Source organism: Carassius gibelio, chromosome B10, assembly GCF_023724105.1.
Source record: "Carassius gibelio isolate Cgi1373 ecotype wild population from Czech Republic chromosome B10, carGib1.2-hapl.c, whole genome shotgun sequence".
Lineage (NCBI taxonomy): Eukaryota > Metazoa > Chordata > Actinopteri > Cypriniformes > Cyprinidae > Carassius > Carassius gibelio.
This window is the reverse complement of record NC_068405.1, coordinates 21,247,378-21,261,305: the sequence shown is the minus strand read 5'-3', so window position 1 is coordinate 21,261,305 and position 13,928 is coordinate 21,247,378. Positions and strand designations below refer to the sequence as shown.

The 13,928-nt window shown below is 34.8% G+C and overlaps 3 protein-coding genes across 3 annotated transcripts; 2 read left to right on the top strand and 1 right to left on the bottom strand.

Moving 5' to 3' along the window:
- The first annotated feature begins 1,065 nt into the window (after nucleotides 1–1,065).
- Nucleotides 1,066–5,050, top strand: LOC127966878 (ras-related protein rab7). Its single transcript, XM_052568205.1, has 6 exons — nucleotides 1,066–1,297; nucleotides 1,924–1,996; nucleotides 2,107–2,233; nucleotides 2,794–3,012; nucleotides 3,644–3,772; nucleotides 3,841–5,050. The coding sequence occupies exons 2-6, from the start codon at nucleotides 1,944–1,946 to the stop codon at nucleotides 3,928–3,930; spliced, it is 618 nt and encodes a 205-aa protein (XP_052424165.1). The 5' UTR covers nucleotides 1,066–1,297; nucleotides 1,924–1,943; the 3' UTR covers nucleotides 3,931–5,050.
- LOC127966879 (EKC/KEOPS complex subunit Lage3) lies at nucleotides 4,227–6,569 on the bottom strand. Its single transcript, XM_052568206.1, has 3 exons — nucleotides 6,452–6,569; nucleotides 6,122–6,250; nucleotides 4,227–5,919 (listed from the first exon to the last, which is right to left on the bottom strand). The coding sequence occupies exons 1-3, from the start codon at nucleotides 6,535–6,537 to the stop codon at nucleotides 5,805–5,807; spliced, it is 330 nt and encodes a 109-aa protein (XP_052424166.1). The 5' UTR covers nucleotides 6,538–6,569; the 3' UTR covers nucleotides 4,227–5,804.
- LOC127966877 (stanniocalcin) lies at nucleotides 6,286–11,775 on the top strand. Its single transcript, XM_052568204.1, has 5 exons — nucleotides 6,286–6,360; nucleotides 9,062–9,394; nucleotides 9,618–9,760; nucleotides 9,873–10,084; nucleotides 10,902–11,775. The coding sequence occupies exons 2-5, from the start codon at nucleotides 9,283–9,285 to the stop codon at nucleotides 11,182–11,184; spliced, it is 750 nt and encodes a 249-aa protein (XP_052424164.1). The 5' UTR covers nucleotides 6,286–6,360; nucleotides 9,062–9,282; the 3' UTR covers nucleotides 11,185–11,775.
- The last annotated feature ends 2,153 nt before the right edge of the window (nucleotides 11,776–13,928 follow it).

Below are 13,928 nucleotides of genomic sequence, written 5' to 3'. Positions count from 1 at the left end.
CAAGATTTTTGACTTAGAAAGTGCAAACGAACTGCATATATTTGAAATGGAAATCTTTTGTATCATTTTATTTTTTATCTCACTTTTGATCAATTTAATGCATCCCAAAAGTATAAATTTCTTTAAAAAAGACAAAAAAACATAACAAAAAACTGACCAAAAACTTTTGAGTGTAGTTACATGAAAACATTTTATATATCAGATAGATTAGATAGGTATTCATCCCCAGGTAAATTTAAGAGGCACTGTCCTGTAGCTTATACAACATAGAAAATATAAATACACACGATATGAATCTAAAGATAATACTGTAATATAAAAAAAAACAGATATATATTAACAGCATTGCATAGTTAATTAACCTCTTAACTGTCACTCAAATTTTTGAACATAGACTTAAAAGTGCATGATCCAAACCTACATTTGTATAATCCATGACTGAAAACATTTTGTAACATGATTATGCAATGGTAATGCAATGTTTGATTTTAAAATGGGTTTCAAAGGATGATTTTTGAGATTTGTTTTTTGAGGTTTTCAAGTGATATATAATTTCTGATGATTTCTAAAGTGTGATTTACAAAGAAGACAAAGGTCAGAACGCCTGTTTTGATGTGGGTTTTTGAGGTGCACTCTTGCCATAAATTAATCTATTACTTTTCCTACATAATTTTTAACAAAAAGGATTGGTAAAATATCTAACGATATATACGTTTGTCATGATTAGATTGAGATTTAATTGTAATATAGTGAAGTAAACGTAGGGGCCCACTGAGGGGCCAAGCGACAAATAACAGGTTAAATATTTCATTTTTACATTATATGCATTGCTGTATTTATATTCATAACATTTTGTAAATACACAAAATATTAGAGGACAGTTCTGTCAGGCAATGTAATAAATGGGTTTATATCAGTGGATATCACATTTACATCCCACATATTGTCAGTTTTCGGTGCACAGGTCTACTTTTGTAACTTATTAAGAAAAATATGGGTTTTCTTTATCTGATATAAACAGCACGACAGAGATAGATAACACACGTTTGCATTTGTATTTGCATTCACGTTTACAGACATAAAGATGATGGGTGTTGAGTGAAGGGAGGGAGTGCTTGCGGCTCATTATTACAGGCGGATGTGCTGAACTGTCCGTGACAACCGTCCAAAAACACGCCACACGACCGAAAGAGCGCGTCCCGAGTCGACCAGAGACGGTGGAGGTGTCGTGTTGGCTTGTTTTTGTTGTATGACAGCAGAAGGTTGTTGAGTCTCAGCTGGGATTTCTCCTCAGAAAGTGAGTTTTTGTCATGCTAACATGCTAGTTAGTCTTCGCTAACACAACAGAAGTGACAAGTGTAAAATACTGAAACACTTCATGACTTAAAAGCTCTAAAATAACAATAATCTAAGATTTAAACGCTTTAAGAGTATTAAACGTGATTATTTATATAGATAACTTGTGTAAGTTAAATGTGTTAAATTTACGGTTGCGTTTGTGCTAGTTTTAACTAGCTTTTAGCCTTAGCACAAAACCATAAGCTAAACTGATTATTTGAAAACATTAGATTGTTCTGTATATAATTTTAATTTAATTTAATTTATTTTGAACTTTAACACTGATATTTTAATAACTGACAGGACATTTGCAACTGGTTAGCATGAATTGAAAGCTTATACTGACATTTACAACAAGTAACGTTATCTTTTTATTGTCAATAAAAGCGAAGGGTTCTCTTTTTTATTAATGACACGCTTTATATTACATTCAGTATGGTAGATTTGACATCGTGCGACCTTCCCTTTTATACATGTTTATGTGTTTGGCAATCAAAGTTACTGCATGTCATTTGCGGAGGTTGCGTACTAAATCAGTTAATTACATATTAAAGTGGCCTCACAAATGATGTTATCGTTTTTTAGGCACAATTTAGTCCACAAGGATGGCTTCTCGTAAAAAGGTGCTTCTGAAGGTGATCATTCTCGGGGATTCTGGGTAAGTGTTGGCCTTCTGATCCAATGATGCCTGACAGTGTTATTTAATTAGGTTCTCAGATACATAATCTTCGATTATACTATAATCGCTCTTGAATTTGTGTGCTGCAGGGTTGGGAAGACTTCTTTGATGAATCAATATGTCAATAAGAAGTTCAGCAATCAGTATAAAGCCACCATCGGTGCAGACTTTCTTACCAAGGAGATGATGGTGGATGACCGACTGGTGACGATGCAGGTATGAGTCTTTAGATGTGATCCATTTTTATTTAGCATATTATATATTAATATATAAATAAGGGTCACCATCATAAATTAAAGCTAACCTCTTTTTTTTTTTGAGAAATAAATGTTTTGGCAACTAAGTGAAAGCATTTTTTTTTTATTTTCAATTTGTTTTAATATTTAAAGTACTAAAATAAATAAATAAAGCAATATATAGATTGAAAGTAATACAATTACTAAAACACACAAAATAACTAACTAAAATTAAAGTTTAAAAAAAATCTAATTCAAGTTATTAATGCATAATTATGCATAATTAATATTTATTTTAGTTTTTTACCTGAGGTCCATTTACATTGTTAGTTGAGCCTTTCAAAAAATAATATTTAGTATATAAAGTATTTGTTTGTATTATTATTTCATGACGGTGTGTCACCCTCCTGACAACCCTAAAAATGAAACCGTTTTTTTTTTATATATATATATATATCAAGGACATTTTGATTTCTAATAATATGGCCCTTTAAATGCAAATGATGCAGCACTGTAATATTCTCCTGGCTCATGTTTCAGATCTGGGACACGGCAGGACAGGAGCGTTTCCAGTCTTTGGGTGTGGCTTTTTACCGCGGGGCAGACTGCTGCGTGCTGGTGTATGACGTGACCGCACCGAACACCTTCAAAACCCTGGACAGCTGGAGGGATGAGTTCCTCATTCAGGCCAGCCCTCGAGACCCAGAGAACTTCCCCTTTGTAGTGCTCGGCAACAAAATCGACCTGGAGAACAGACAGGTCGGTCTTTACTCAGCCTCATAGAGTTTCATGCTTCCATTTTGACTTCAAATTCTCAGAGGAAAACCCCCATTTAATTTCTACATCTCATCTAAACACGGTCTTCTTCTGTTGTCTTATAATGATTGTTGTACATGTACAACATTTAGTTGAGGTTTTAGTAATTAAAATGGTATTTTTGTCATTTTATTGGTTTTTATCCTGCCTGATGTCCACTTAAAATGTTCCTTAAGTCACCTATAAATACTCTAAATTACTAATTATCACAAAGTATTTTTGTTTAATATTATTAAATCAATGTCGAAGTCATAGAATCTGTTGTTATTGATTCTATGTAGAAGTCTACTGGAAGTTATATTTGGGCAACAAAAGCGTGCACAGTAATGTTTGTTTGTTTTTGGCGTTGAAACCATCTATATATTTGTATTTAATTTTATTTCAGTCTGAATCTTTTTATATATCAAGTTAAACTAAATGAAAATTAGAAATGTTATGTTGGCAACTATCTGAAATAAATTTTGATTTTATTTCAATCTACATTTTTATTTTAACAATAACATTGATTTTAAAATCTGATTGGATGAGCCATGTATCAATTTACTGTATTGACCAGTTAATCGCCTTTGTGCAGGTGACAACGAAACGAGCCCAGGCGTGGTGTCAGAGCAAAAGCAATATCCCGTACTTTGAGACCAGCGCAAAAGAGGCCATCAACGTGGACCAAGCTTTCCAAACGATTGCTCGCAATGCCCTCAAACAGGTACGCACCGTTTGACATGTCCAATAACAGCACCTCCACTCTGATGCTAACGTACATCCATCTCACAGGAGTCTGAGGTGGAGACGTACGACTTCCCAGACCAGATCAAACTGAGAGATGACAGACCCGTGTCCTCTGGTGACAGCTGCAGCTGCTGAGATGGGACGCTTGGAGATAGAGGGGACCAGAGAGGCAGAGGAGGGCCAGCGCGGGGCGGACCAATCTCAATGTGCAAAACATCCAGCATTCAGAAGAAAACCCTTCCTTTCCAAACTTGTATGTAAAGAACTGTTAGGAATTTAAAGAAACGCCCTGCTACAGCATCACTTTTAAGGATATTATTTCTATGAGAAAGATTAAACTTGATAGTTGTTTCTATTATTTACAAGTGATATTTCTTTTTGCTTCTGGTTTTGTTAATTCCTTCATCCATGCAGATTATAGTCTTTCAGACTGGTCTCCTGTTTATATGTCTGTCTGTGCCTTTTACTTTTTTTTTTTCTTTTTTTTTAAGATGTAGAAGCAGTCACACTTCCTTGAAATTCCTTTATTTTGCCAAATCCTTTAATATGCTAAACTTAAATCGATTCTTTAGCTAGAAACCACACACACATTCAAAATAAACAGCCCAGCATGTCACAATATCAAATCTTCAGCAGAATTTAAGAGCTGCCAAAGCTAGAAAGAAATAGTCAAAGTCTGTGCCTAAGGAGACCCACCTACACGGTACAGTCTTCAGTACAGGAACGCTGGTGGTGTCGAATGAATGCTTTGGGGATCTGGGAGCTCACGAAGTATTAAGTGCAATCATTTTAACAATGCAACACGATTCCTTTCACTTCAAATGAAAGCGTTTCCCCAGTTTTAATGGATGAATGTAAAATTAATGATTAATTCCTGTCTTGACCTCATACTGTTTAATTACTCGGTTTACAGTTTATTTTTATGTTTCTATGTTCATGTAGTAGACATTTCTAACGGCTCATCTCACTGACCAAATTATGGGTATGATGTAGGTCAAATAAAGGCACAAAATGTGAAGGAAAGCTGAAATTGAAGAGCGAGTCCTGACATCCCTTGAATCCATGTGATTTTTTAAATGTCTTTATTTCTGTCAATCAGTATTGTAGATGATTACGATTTAAAAACTCTTAGTGATGTCTGCCAATAGAAACACATTTGTCCCTCTTTTATAAAACAAACACCTTTCCTTGAACACTGTTAAATCATCTCTCATCAACAATGCTCTATTAATAAATCTTTATTCAAATGACAAAACACTGGATCTTGTGTTTTGGCTTCTGTTACACCAAAAAAAACTTAAAAGGAACGGTTCACACAAACATTACCCACCCTCAAGCCATCCAAGATCATCAGAACAAACGTAGCATTACATCACTTGCTCACCAATGGATTCTCTGCAGTTAATAGGTGCTGTCAAAATGATAGTCCAAACATCTGATAAAGACATCACAATAATCTAATTAACTGTCCCTGTTGTCCTCTTGCATCAGAATTCAAAGGATTCTCATATTTCTTTAGAACTGTTTTGGACTGTATTTGCTTGTAAACTGATCTGAGCGTATTTCACTTTTCCACTGGAGAGAACAATATTACAAACACACTTAATTGATGAACTGGAGTTGTGTGGATTCTTGTGATGGTTTTTATCAGCTGTTTGGGCTCTCATTCTGACGGCACCCATTCACTGCAGCAGATCCATTGGTGAGCAAGTGATGTAATACTAAAATTCTCCAAATCTGTTTCAAAAAAGAAACAAACTCGTCTACATCTTGGACAGCCTGAAGGTGAGTAATTTTTCAGTTTCAAGTTAAATTTTTGGGTAAACTATTCCTTTAACACAACTCAAAACAATTGACTTGAGACATTATGAAGTGCTGCACTTCTCAAACAGAGCAAAAGCTAATTCTTTATGCTTTTTGAGTCTTCGCAGTCCATACTTGAACACATGGCAGATGATGATTCTCTTGGACATCTCTCCTCTTTATGCTTTTATTTGTCTCTCGGAGTGTCATTGTGAAACAGGCGGTCCAAATACATCCATAGTTTCCATCACCAGACACAAATGGTCCAAGAATGAACTTACAGAAACACGAAGAATACGAGCTTCATCTGCGGTCCATCTCCTATAAAGACATGAGCAATAATCAGATTTTTTTATTGTGTATAATAGGAATATTCCATAAATTTAAACAACACACATATGTCTATCACAGATTGTGGTTGGGGGAATTAAACCAGTGTGCCAAAGTGTGTCGACCTCAATCTAAATTAGGACAACTATTTGTAACTTTTTTTTTAGGTGATCGTCCATGTGGTGTAACTCACACAGACAGCGTTTGTCCTGATAAATCCAGGTTTTTAGTGATTCCTCCTTTCCTGGGTTCAGGATCAGGAGATAGAGACTGCAGGGCGATAGTTGCCTCTCTCTCGGATGGGAAAGGTACCTTTAAAAAGCTGATGATTTGTTTAAGTTAAAGCAAATAGTACTTTAAAAACATCCACCCCTATTTCTCATTCAGTAACCGATCTACTGTGCTACTGAGCAAATCCAGCAGTGCAAGCAGGTAAGAGCTGGAAAAGATTAAATAAATCATAAGATATAAAAGCAGAATTAATTAATTATTTTAACATTTAGGAACAGCAGTAAAAGGATACAATTCAAGTTTTCTTTCTGAACCGTTCTCAGTCATGCAAGCCGCCATGTTGACATGTTTTGTTAGGCTTCGGATTGAAAGCGGCATTTTCGTCGTGTTTTTATAAAATATAAACTTTATTTCCACAGAGTAACATTCGACAAAGATCGATTTGATTTTGCAATAAATCCTGCATTAAAAAATACAGTTGCAAAAGTAGTAGCAAAAAGTTATTTAAAACATAAATATCACGCGTTGATAAGAATTTTATTATTATATTATTTTGTTAAATTATTGTAATTAATAGTATAATAATAATATTTGTGATTTTTACTGCAGGTAAGTCCGATACAACGGAACATCTTTTATTACATGCTTTAATCTCTAAAATCTTAAAACATAAATATTTTTCCATTTCTCTATGTTATGATGCGACGTGATTTTTACAACGACCATTATAATAGTAATATTAATAAGCTTATTTTGTTTCCTGTTTTTCATTTACTGTTGCATATGTCTTTAGGATTGAATACTTAAAAGAACTTAGGCCTGTTATTTAGGCTAGAAAACAATGTGCTAAGCATACAACGTAATATATAAAGAAATATGTAACGTAGAAGTCACTTCTGTTCTATTTCATCTTTATATGGTCCTCTGTTTGTTCGTCTGAATATTATTATATATTTTTTTTTTAGATATATACTTATTTTATTTTGACAATTATTTTTATACATTGGGTTTTGTTTATTTGGGATTCAAACACCTTAGTTAAAACAGAAAATAAAATGGATTTTGAACATGTAAAACAAGGAAACATGATGTAATCGAAATATGTAAAACCAAGTACTAGGAGGTTATGAAATTCATAATTTTCCATAATTTAATAATAATTTTTCAAATTCAGCTTCACACTTGAAAAGTTGCTATAAAAATATGCAATAAAAAAAAACTATACAAAAAGAAAGCATTTTAAAATCCCACTATATTTTGCTGGCTATTTAATGTATTAATAGTGTATTTTAGGTGTTTGGTTTCATTTAATCAAAAATGTAATCAAACTTAAAAAGAAATATGTGAGACAAAATACTAACAAACAGTAAAACTCGTGTTCATTTCACTTCACATTTGAAGTGTTTCAGAATATAATTTGTAATAATAATAAAAAAAATTCTAGATCTCTCAAGTGTATTTACTGGCTAATTATTTTTATTAACACTGTATATCTGTTTCATTTCAACAAATGCATCTTTCCTTTTTTACATTTCAAAATTCTACAATTTTCAGTTTATTTCCAGGTTTAAATTGGAAAACCAAAACCATCTCAAGACTTTTGGAGCCCACTTTCTTCTATGAAAACTTTCCTTCCTCATTTTTGGAAACTGACTGAATAGTGATGAATTCTCAGGATGAATTTATTGATGTTGTGCAACAAACATCTATAACATCAAACTGCTTAAGAAAAAAAAAATCCATACCTGCTGCACGTGATGATGTCATAAACACATTTTAGCTTTTCCCCCTAAATGTTGGCTAAAATCAGGTAAATTTGACTTCAGTCTCTCATGAAGGAAAAATGGTTGATTAGCATTTCCATGTAGTCTGAGAGTCAATGGGTTTTTGGAAAATTACAGGTCTATGGTGTGTGTGTGTGTGTGTTTATTTTCTTTAGACCACTCATTCACGTTATTCAGTAAAGATGTGGGTGTGACTTTCCTGCCCTACTTCAATAGTAACAAACAGGAACCTGTGTGAACAAAGGTAATAAAACCAAAATAGCAAAGTCTCCAGCCCAGTGTAGACTAGTCTACAAACCAGTGAGCGCTTTGATCATTATCAGTGTAATTAACCCTTTAGGGGAGGAAATTTCTTTAGGCTAATGAAATTCATTATGGAAAACACATCACTTCCTCCAAAGCCTTTGCGACATCCACTGATTAGACGCTGATAAACACTTCTCTGTCAGACCCAGCACTGCAAACGATGGGAACGGATGCTCAGTCAACTACAAGCTACATATGTCTGTTTTCATTAAACCCCTCAGCATATTTAAAAACAGCTTGTTTTGTACCTTTAGCACATTTACCTTAGGTTACCATAAGAAATTAAACTTAAAACATTAAATAATAAAGATGTGCATAATTGAAATCAGTCAAATTAAATCCAAACCAAACATGCACTGTAGCTGCTTTCATTAGGTCTCATTGAGAATGACCTGCCTGAGGGCAAAATCATTTATCTTCTATATCATTACTGAAAGGGTATATCAAGATCCTCTAGATGAGAATGTAAACCACACATCATTTAGAAACATAAGAAATCTGAGATTGTTTTTTATGATTGGTGTTTAACCGTTTAGATTTGCTACACTCTTAAAAGTTAAAGAAACAAACACGAAGAACCTTTAACAACAATGGACACTTTCTGTGGCATAAGAAGGTTCTTCAGATATTTACATTAAGAAGAAGAAGAAAAAACTCTCTTTTAGAACCTTTTATTAGTGTATAAGGTGCAACTTTAAAATGGACAGTATTTGGAATAAGTATATCTTTTTTTATCTAAATCACAGATGACAGCATTCAAAATGTGTTGTAACGAAAGTTTAAATATCTAACTGGAGATCAAATCATATCAGGTGGGTCTGCATTAATATCATCCCGTGAATATTTATGAAGATACGGAAAGTTTGAGCTTCCAGGAATCTGCGTTCTGATTGGTGGTGATGGGGATTTATGAGCCGTCAAGCTCAGCAGAAGATCTGTATAAAGCTGAGGCTGTCGTCAACCTGAAGCACAAACTCACAGAATCAACAAACTCCTCCTGTTCTGAGTCCTTGGTTTGGTTCTAAGTGCAAACATGCTCCTTAAAGGCGGATTTGTTTTACTCCTTGTTTTGGTTGCATCTGTGTTCGGAGAAGATCAAGAACCTGCACAACCAAGACGAGCACGATTCTCTGCCAACAGCCCTAGTAAGTAGTATTATTTCCTTTATTGAATTGTCGGCTTTAGTTTTTTAGGAGTGTGCATGGGCAAATTAGGATGGTTACTAACTGAAGGTTGTAGGTTCAATTCCAGAACTTCACTTTTGAGCAATATCTAAGCAACTTTAAGGACTGCCTAGTAAAAATGTCCACTTTCAGACTTCTTTGAACAAAAGTACCTCCTAAAAACGTATTTATCTTCTTCCTCCAGCTGAGGTTGCCCGCTGTCTGAACGGTGCTCTGCAGGTGGGCTGCGCAGCGTTTGCATGTCTGGAGAATTCGACCTGCGACACTGACGGCATGCATGAGATCTGCAACGCCTTCTTTCACACTGCTGCGATTTTCAATACAGAGGTACAGACGCTCATTGACCCGAATCCAAATGATGCCTTTTTACTTTTCGGTTGTGTAGCCTAATGCAATGCAAGCAGAGCCCTGAATGCAAGTCATGTTCGTTTTTTTCCAGGGTAAGACGTTTGTGAAAGAGAGCATCAAGTGCATTGCCAACGGTATCACCTCTAAGGTCTTCCAGACCATCAAACGCTGTTCCACCTTCCAGAAGATGATTGCTGAAGTGCAGGAGGAATGCTACAAGAAGCTTGACATCTGCGAGGTGGCCAGATCTAACCCTGAGGCCATCGGAGACGTGGTCCAGGTGCCCAGCCACTTCCCAAACAGGTATACTTGATTGGCGTCCGCGAATGGTCCATAGTCTTACAGGGATAGTAGACACATATGAAAATTCGGTACTCAAAATTAATTTTTTTAATGCTGCTTTTTTCTATATGATGGCAGTTCAAAGCAATAAATAAGTCTAGACTATTTGTTCATGTCCATTTTTACTTTCATGCAATAATCTGTTGCCAAACCAACGATACACATAATTGTAAAAATAAATATACTAATTATAAGGTGTTAAAATGATAAAAATCCTAATGCAATATACTATACAATGTAAGGTAATAAATGCATTAATACACTTTCTATATTATTTTGCAAGGAGGATGCAAGCTATTTTCTGAATCTGCTAGACTTCCTAGTGCAGTAAAGGGTGAAAGTATTTCTATCGAGCCAGTTTACAATAAAATAATACCTTAAATTATAAGATATATGATATGAAATAACAGTTTGCAATAGCAAGAACCCTAAAGGGCTGTTTTTGTACGACTAAAATAACTGGAAGCAAACGACAGCGGAAGCCTGTTTTTACGTTAAAATAAGTTTGATATTGTGTACTATATTATAAATCTTCTGGCTCCATATATGATGAACTTTAAGTCAAACTTGTTTTATGGTGCTAGATAATGTTTATGTTTTTTGGAGATTTACCAAAATGAAATGAAAAAGAATTTTAAGAAACATTCTGCCACAATTTGTGTTTCTCAGAAAAAGGAACACCATACAAATATGTAGGCTAAATGTAAATGTTAACAGAATTAACAGTGTTAACAGTATTCAACTGTACATTCTAAAGCATCATTCCTTGGTGTTGCAGGTACTACAGCACACTTCTGCAGAGCTTGATGGAGTGCGACGCAGACACCGTGGAGGTGGTGCGAGCCGGGCTGGTGGCCAGACTCGGACCTGATATGGCCACACTCTTCCAGCTGCTTCAAAACAAGCCCTGCCCACCCGAACCTGCTGCCGCCGGGTCTTCTGGAGTGGAGGGCCACACTGGCTTCCGCTGGGCTCCCATGTTCAAGATCCAGCCCAACCTGCGCAACAGGGACCCCACGCACCTCTTCGCCAGGAAACGCTCAATTGAAGGGAGCTCTTAGATTCACATCTTCACTCTCCATTTGCAACATGCATCATGCTGATGTGTATAAGTGGAAGATGATAGTTAGTAGTGCATTAAAAATGTAGTTTTCTTAGTTCACAAAAACCAACAACTACTTGATTCTTTAATCGCATTACATTCAACGTACATGCCAATGTCATTTATAGCAGAAAGAAAATGTTTTAGACTCTTAATATTTATTGTAATTTTGGTTTATGGCCTAAAGCAAGAGAGGCTAAATTGTGATGTGCAGGATATTATCTTGAAAGTTTGGGGAAAAAAAGGAAACCTGTCACCTGAATCAACTTGCAGGACAGAAGTATTTATTAGTATACATTGAAAATAATTTATATTTATTTTTCCTACCAAATGTAATTTATAAAGTATATTATTGTTTATTGTGATCTTAAACGAACTGTATTCTTTAAGAGAGAAAAAACTACTTATTTCTGGATATGTTTCAGATATGTTTCCTATGCTGGTCATGGGAAATATAATAATAGGATCAAGAAGGGCATACTTTTATCATGTTGGTGATTATTGTATAGTTGATGTGCTTGAATAGAAATAAAACTTCCTGATATACTAATTTGTTTCATCTTTCATTGCTTACCATGATATTGCTAAAAGCATCCATTAAATTATACTGTTTATATAGAATCTAAAGCCAAACTCAGCAAAGCGTAATGTTTACTGTGTTCGCAAGGGGGCGCTGCTTTCAAACACGTCGTGCTCTTACAATGTACCTGACAAAGCACTCTTTTCCTTATGGTCACACATTTCCCCTAACAATGAGGCGTTACATTGAAACTGTATTTTCATATTTGTTTGTTACTTTTACGTTACATTAGAGATCATCTCGTAGGCCTGTTAGAACTACACGATTTTCATAGCTAAAAGAAAAGTTATATACTAAATAAAAAGTTTGTAACACAACACAAAGGCTATGTCACACAAATATTGCATTTTTCTGTTCTTCAGTATATAAAAAAAAAACATGTATTGTTGATTGCCTAAATGACAATCCTGCTCAATGATCAAGCTGCAGTTTGGTCAAATTATGCAAAAAGTGTGTACTTAATCTAATCATAAATGGAAAACATTAAGTATTTCCCCCATATATATATATATATATATATATATATATATATATATATATATATATATATATATATATATATATATATATATATATATATGTGGCATCCATGGTCAGGAGTGGGTGAAGACACAGTTCATTTATCTCGACCTTGATCCTTTGCATTGAATACATTACGTCAATGAAGAGATGATTTTAACCGCATGCTTTTCTAAAACAAAAGCCAATTTCCGAGCTTCCCAGAATCATTGCCCAAAACAAAAGTGGTTTGAAGCTGTTGCCTAACTGAGACCAAACAAATAAACATCTAATCAAGTGATCCTAGAAAGCAAGAACGTTTCTTAATTTGATCTTAAATGTTTTGCGGGCAACAGGAACACATGGGGAACAACTGGTATAAACAGACAGACAATATGGTTATTATCCTAAAGTAACATCACAAAGGCTTTAAATTAGTCTTTCCTGCTTAAATGATGATGAGGGAAAGAGCAGACAGACAGATCAAGTTACAGCTTCTAATGTATGTTAGTGTTTATGAGACAATGGAAAAGAATAAAGTAATTGTCTGTTGTACAGCTAGTATAAAATATGAACACCCTCTCATTCTGCGGTCATATCTTATTTTGGCACATGAACACTCATTAAATGTGATTTTTTTATTCCATGCACATCATAGTCTGACTCTTTCAGTAGGCTGTTTTCTTTCATGAATGGTCTATAAATAGATTTGTATTATTTGCTGTCTTTTCTAATATTTGCCACCAATGCAGTTTCATGTGTACTTTGAAAACTGGAAGGCTGAATATCTTTTTCGATCAAACGTGTCAGCACATCAGCCCTATCGTAAACACACAGACACAGACACAGACACACAGCTAAACAGGTGTCATGACACCTTGACACCAAAACTACGAGAGCTTAGAAACAAACACAATGAGTGACTGTGTCATCACCGACACCTCAACGAGGAGACAGCGCTCAAAACACTGAGTGTGTGCAGACAATGTCGAAAATGTCTTTAATAGAACTCATTTTAAAAGAGGAGATTTTCATATTAGTAAGAGGAAGAACAAAAATGACTAAAAAGCAACATCTACACAGCAGAAATCAGTGTGTGTGCTAAGAGTCCATAAGGTTTGATTGAATGTGTATAATTTATTGAGGCTATAATTAGCCTACTTTTCAAGTGGCCCAATGCTAAATCATAATTTTCTTCATAAATCAACACTTGCTTTTCTGAAAAACACTGAGATTTGTTTCTTCTTCTTTTTAGAATTAAAAGTGCCATAATGTACTGTTGGAATTTTCTTGTGCGAAATCCAGTCATTTTAACAGGAATCAACGCTTTTTAGGAAATTCGCTGGAGGACGAAGAATTTCCTTAGTTCAACAACAGGTGCAGGCCTGTCACCCGAATTTGACCACTGAAGGTGACTTGTGTGAGGTGTGCTTCACATTGCTTAATAGACAGTGGACCTTTTTAGCTGCTAGAATTTCACTAATGTGACAACGTTTTAACAAGCTGTTACATAAGAACTTCAATACTAAAGTCTGTAGCTACTTAAAATGTTAAAGTACACAACAGATTCAGAATTGACATTTTATGTGTATGTTATAGAACAAAAACAAGAACTTGAAAAGGTA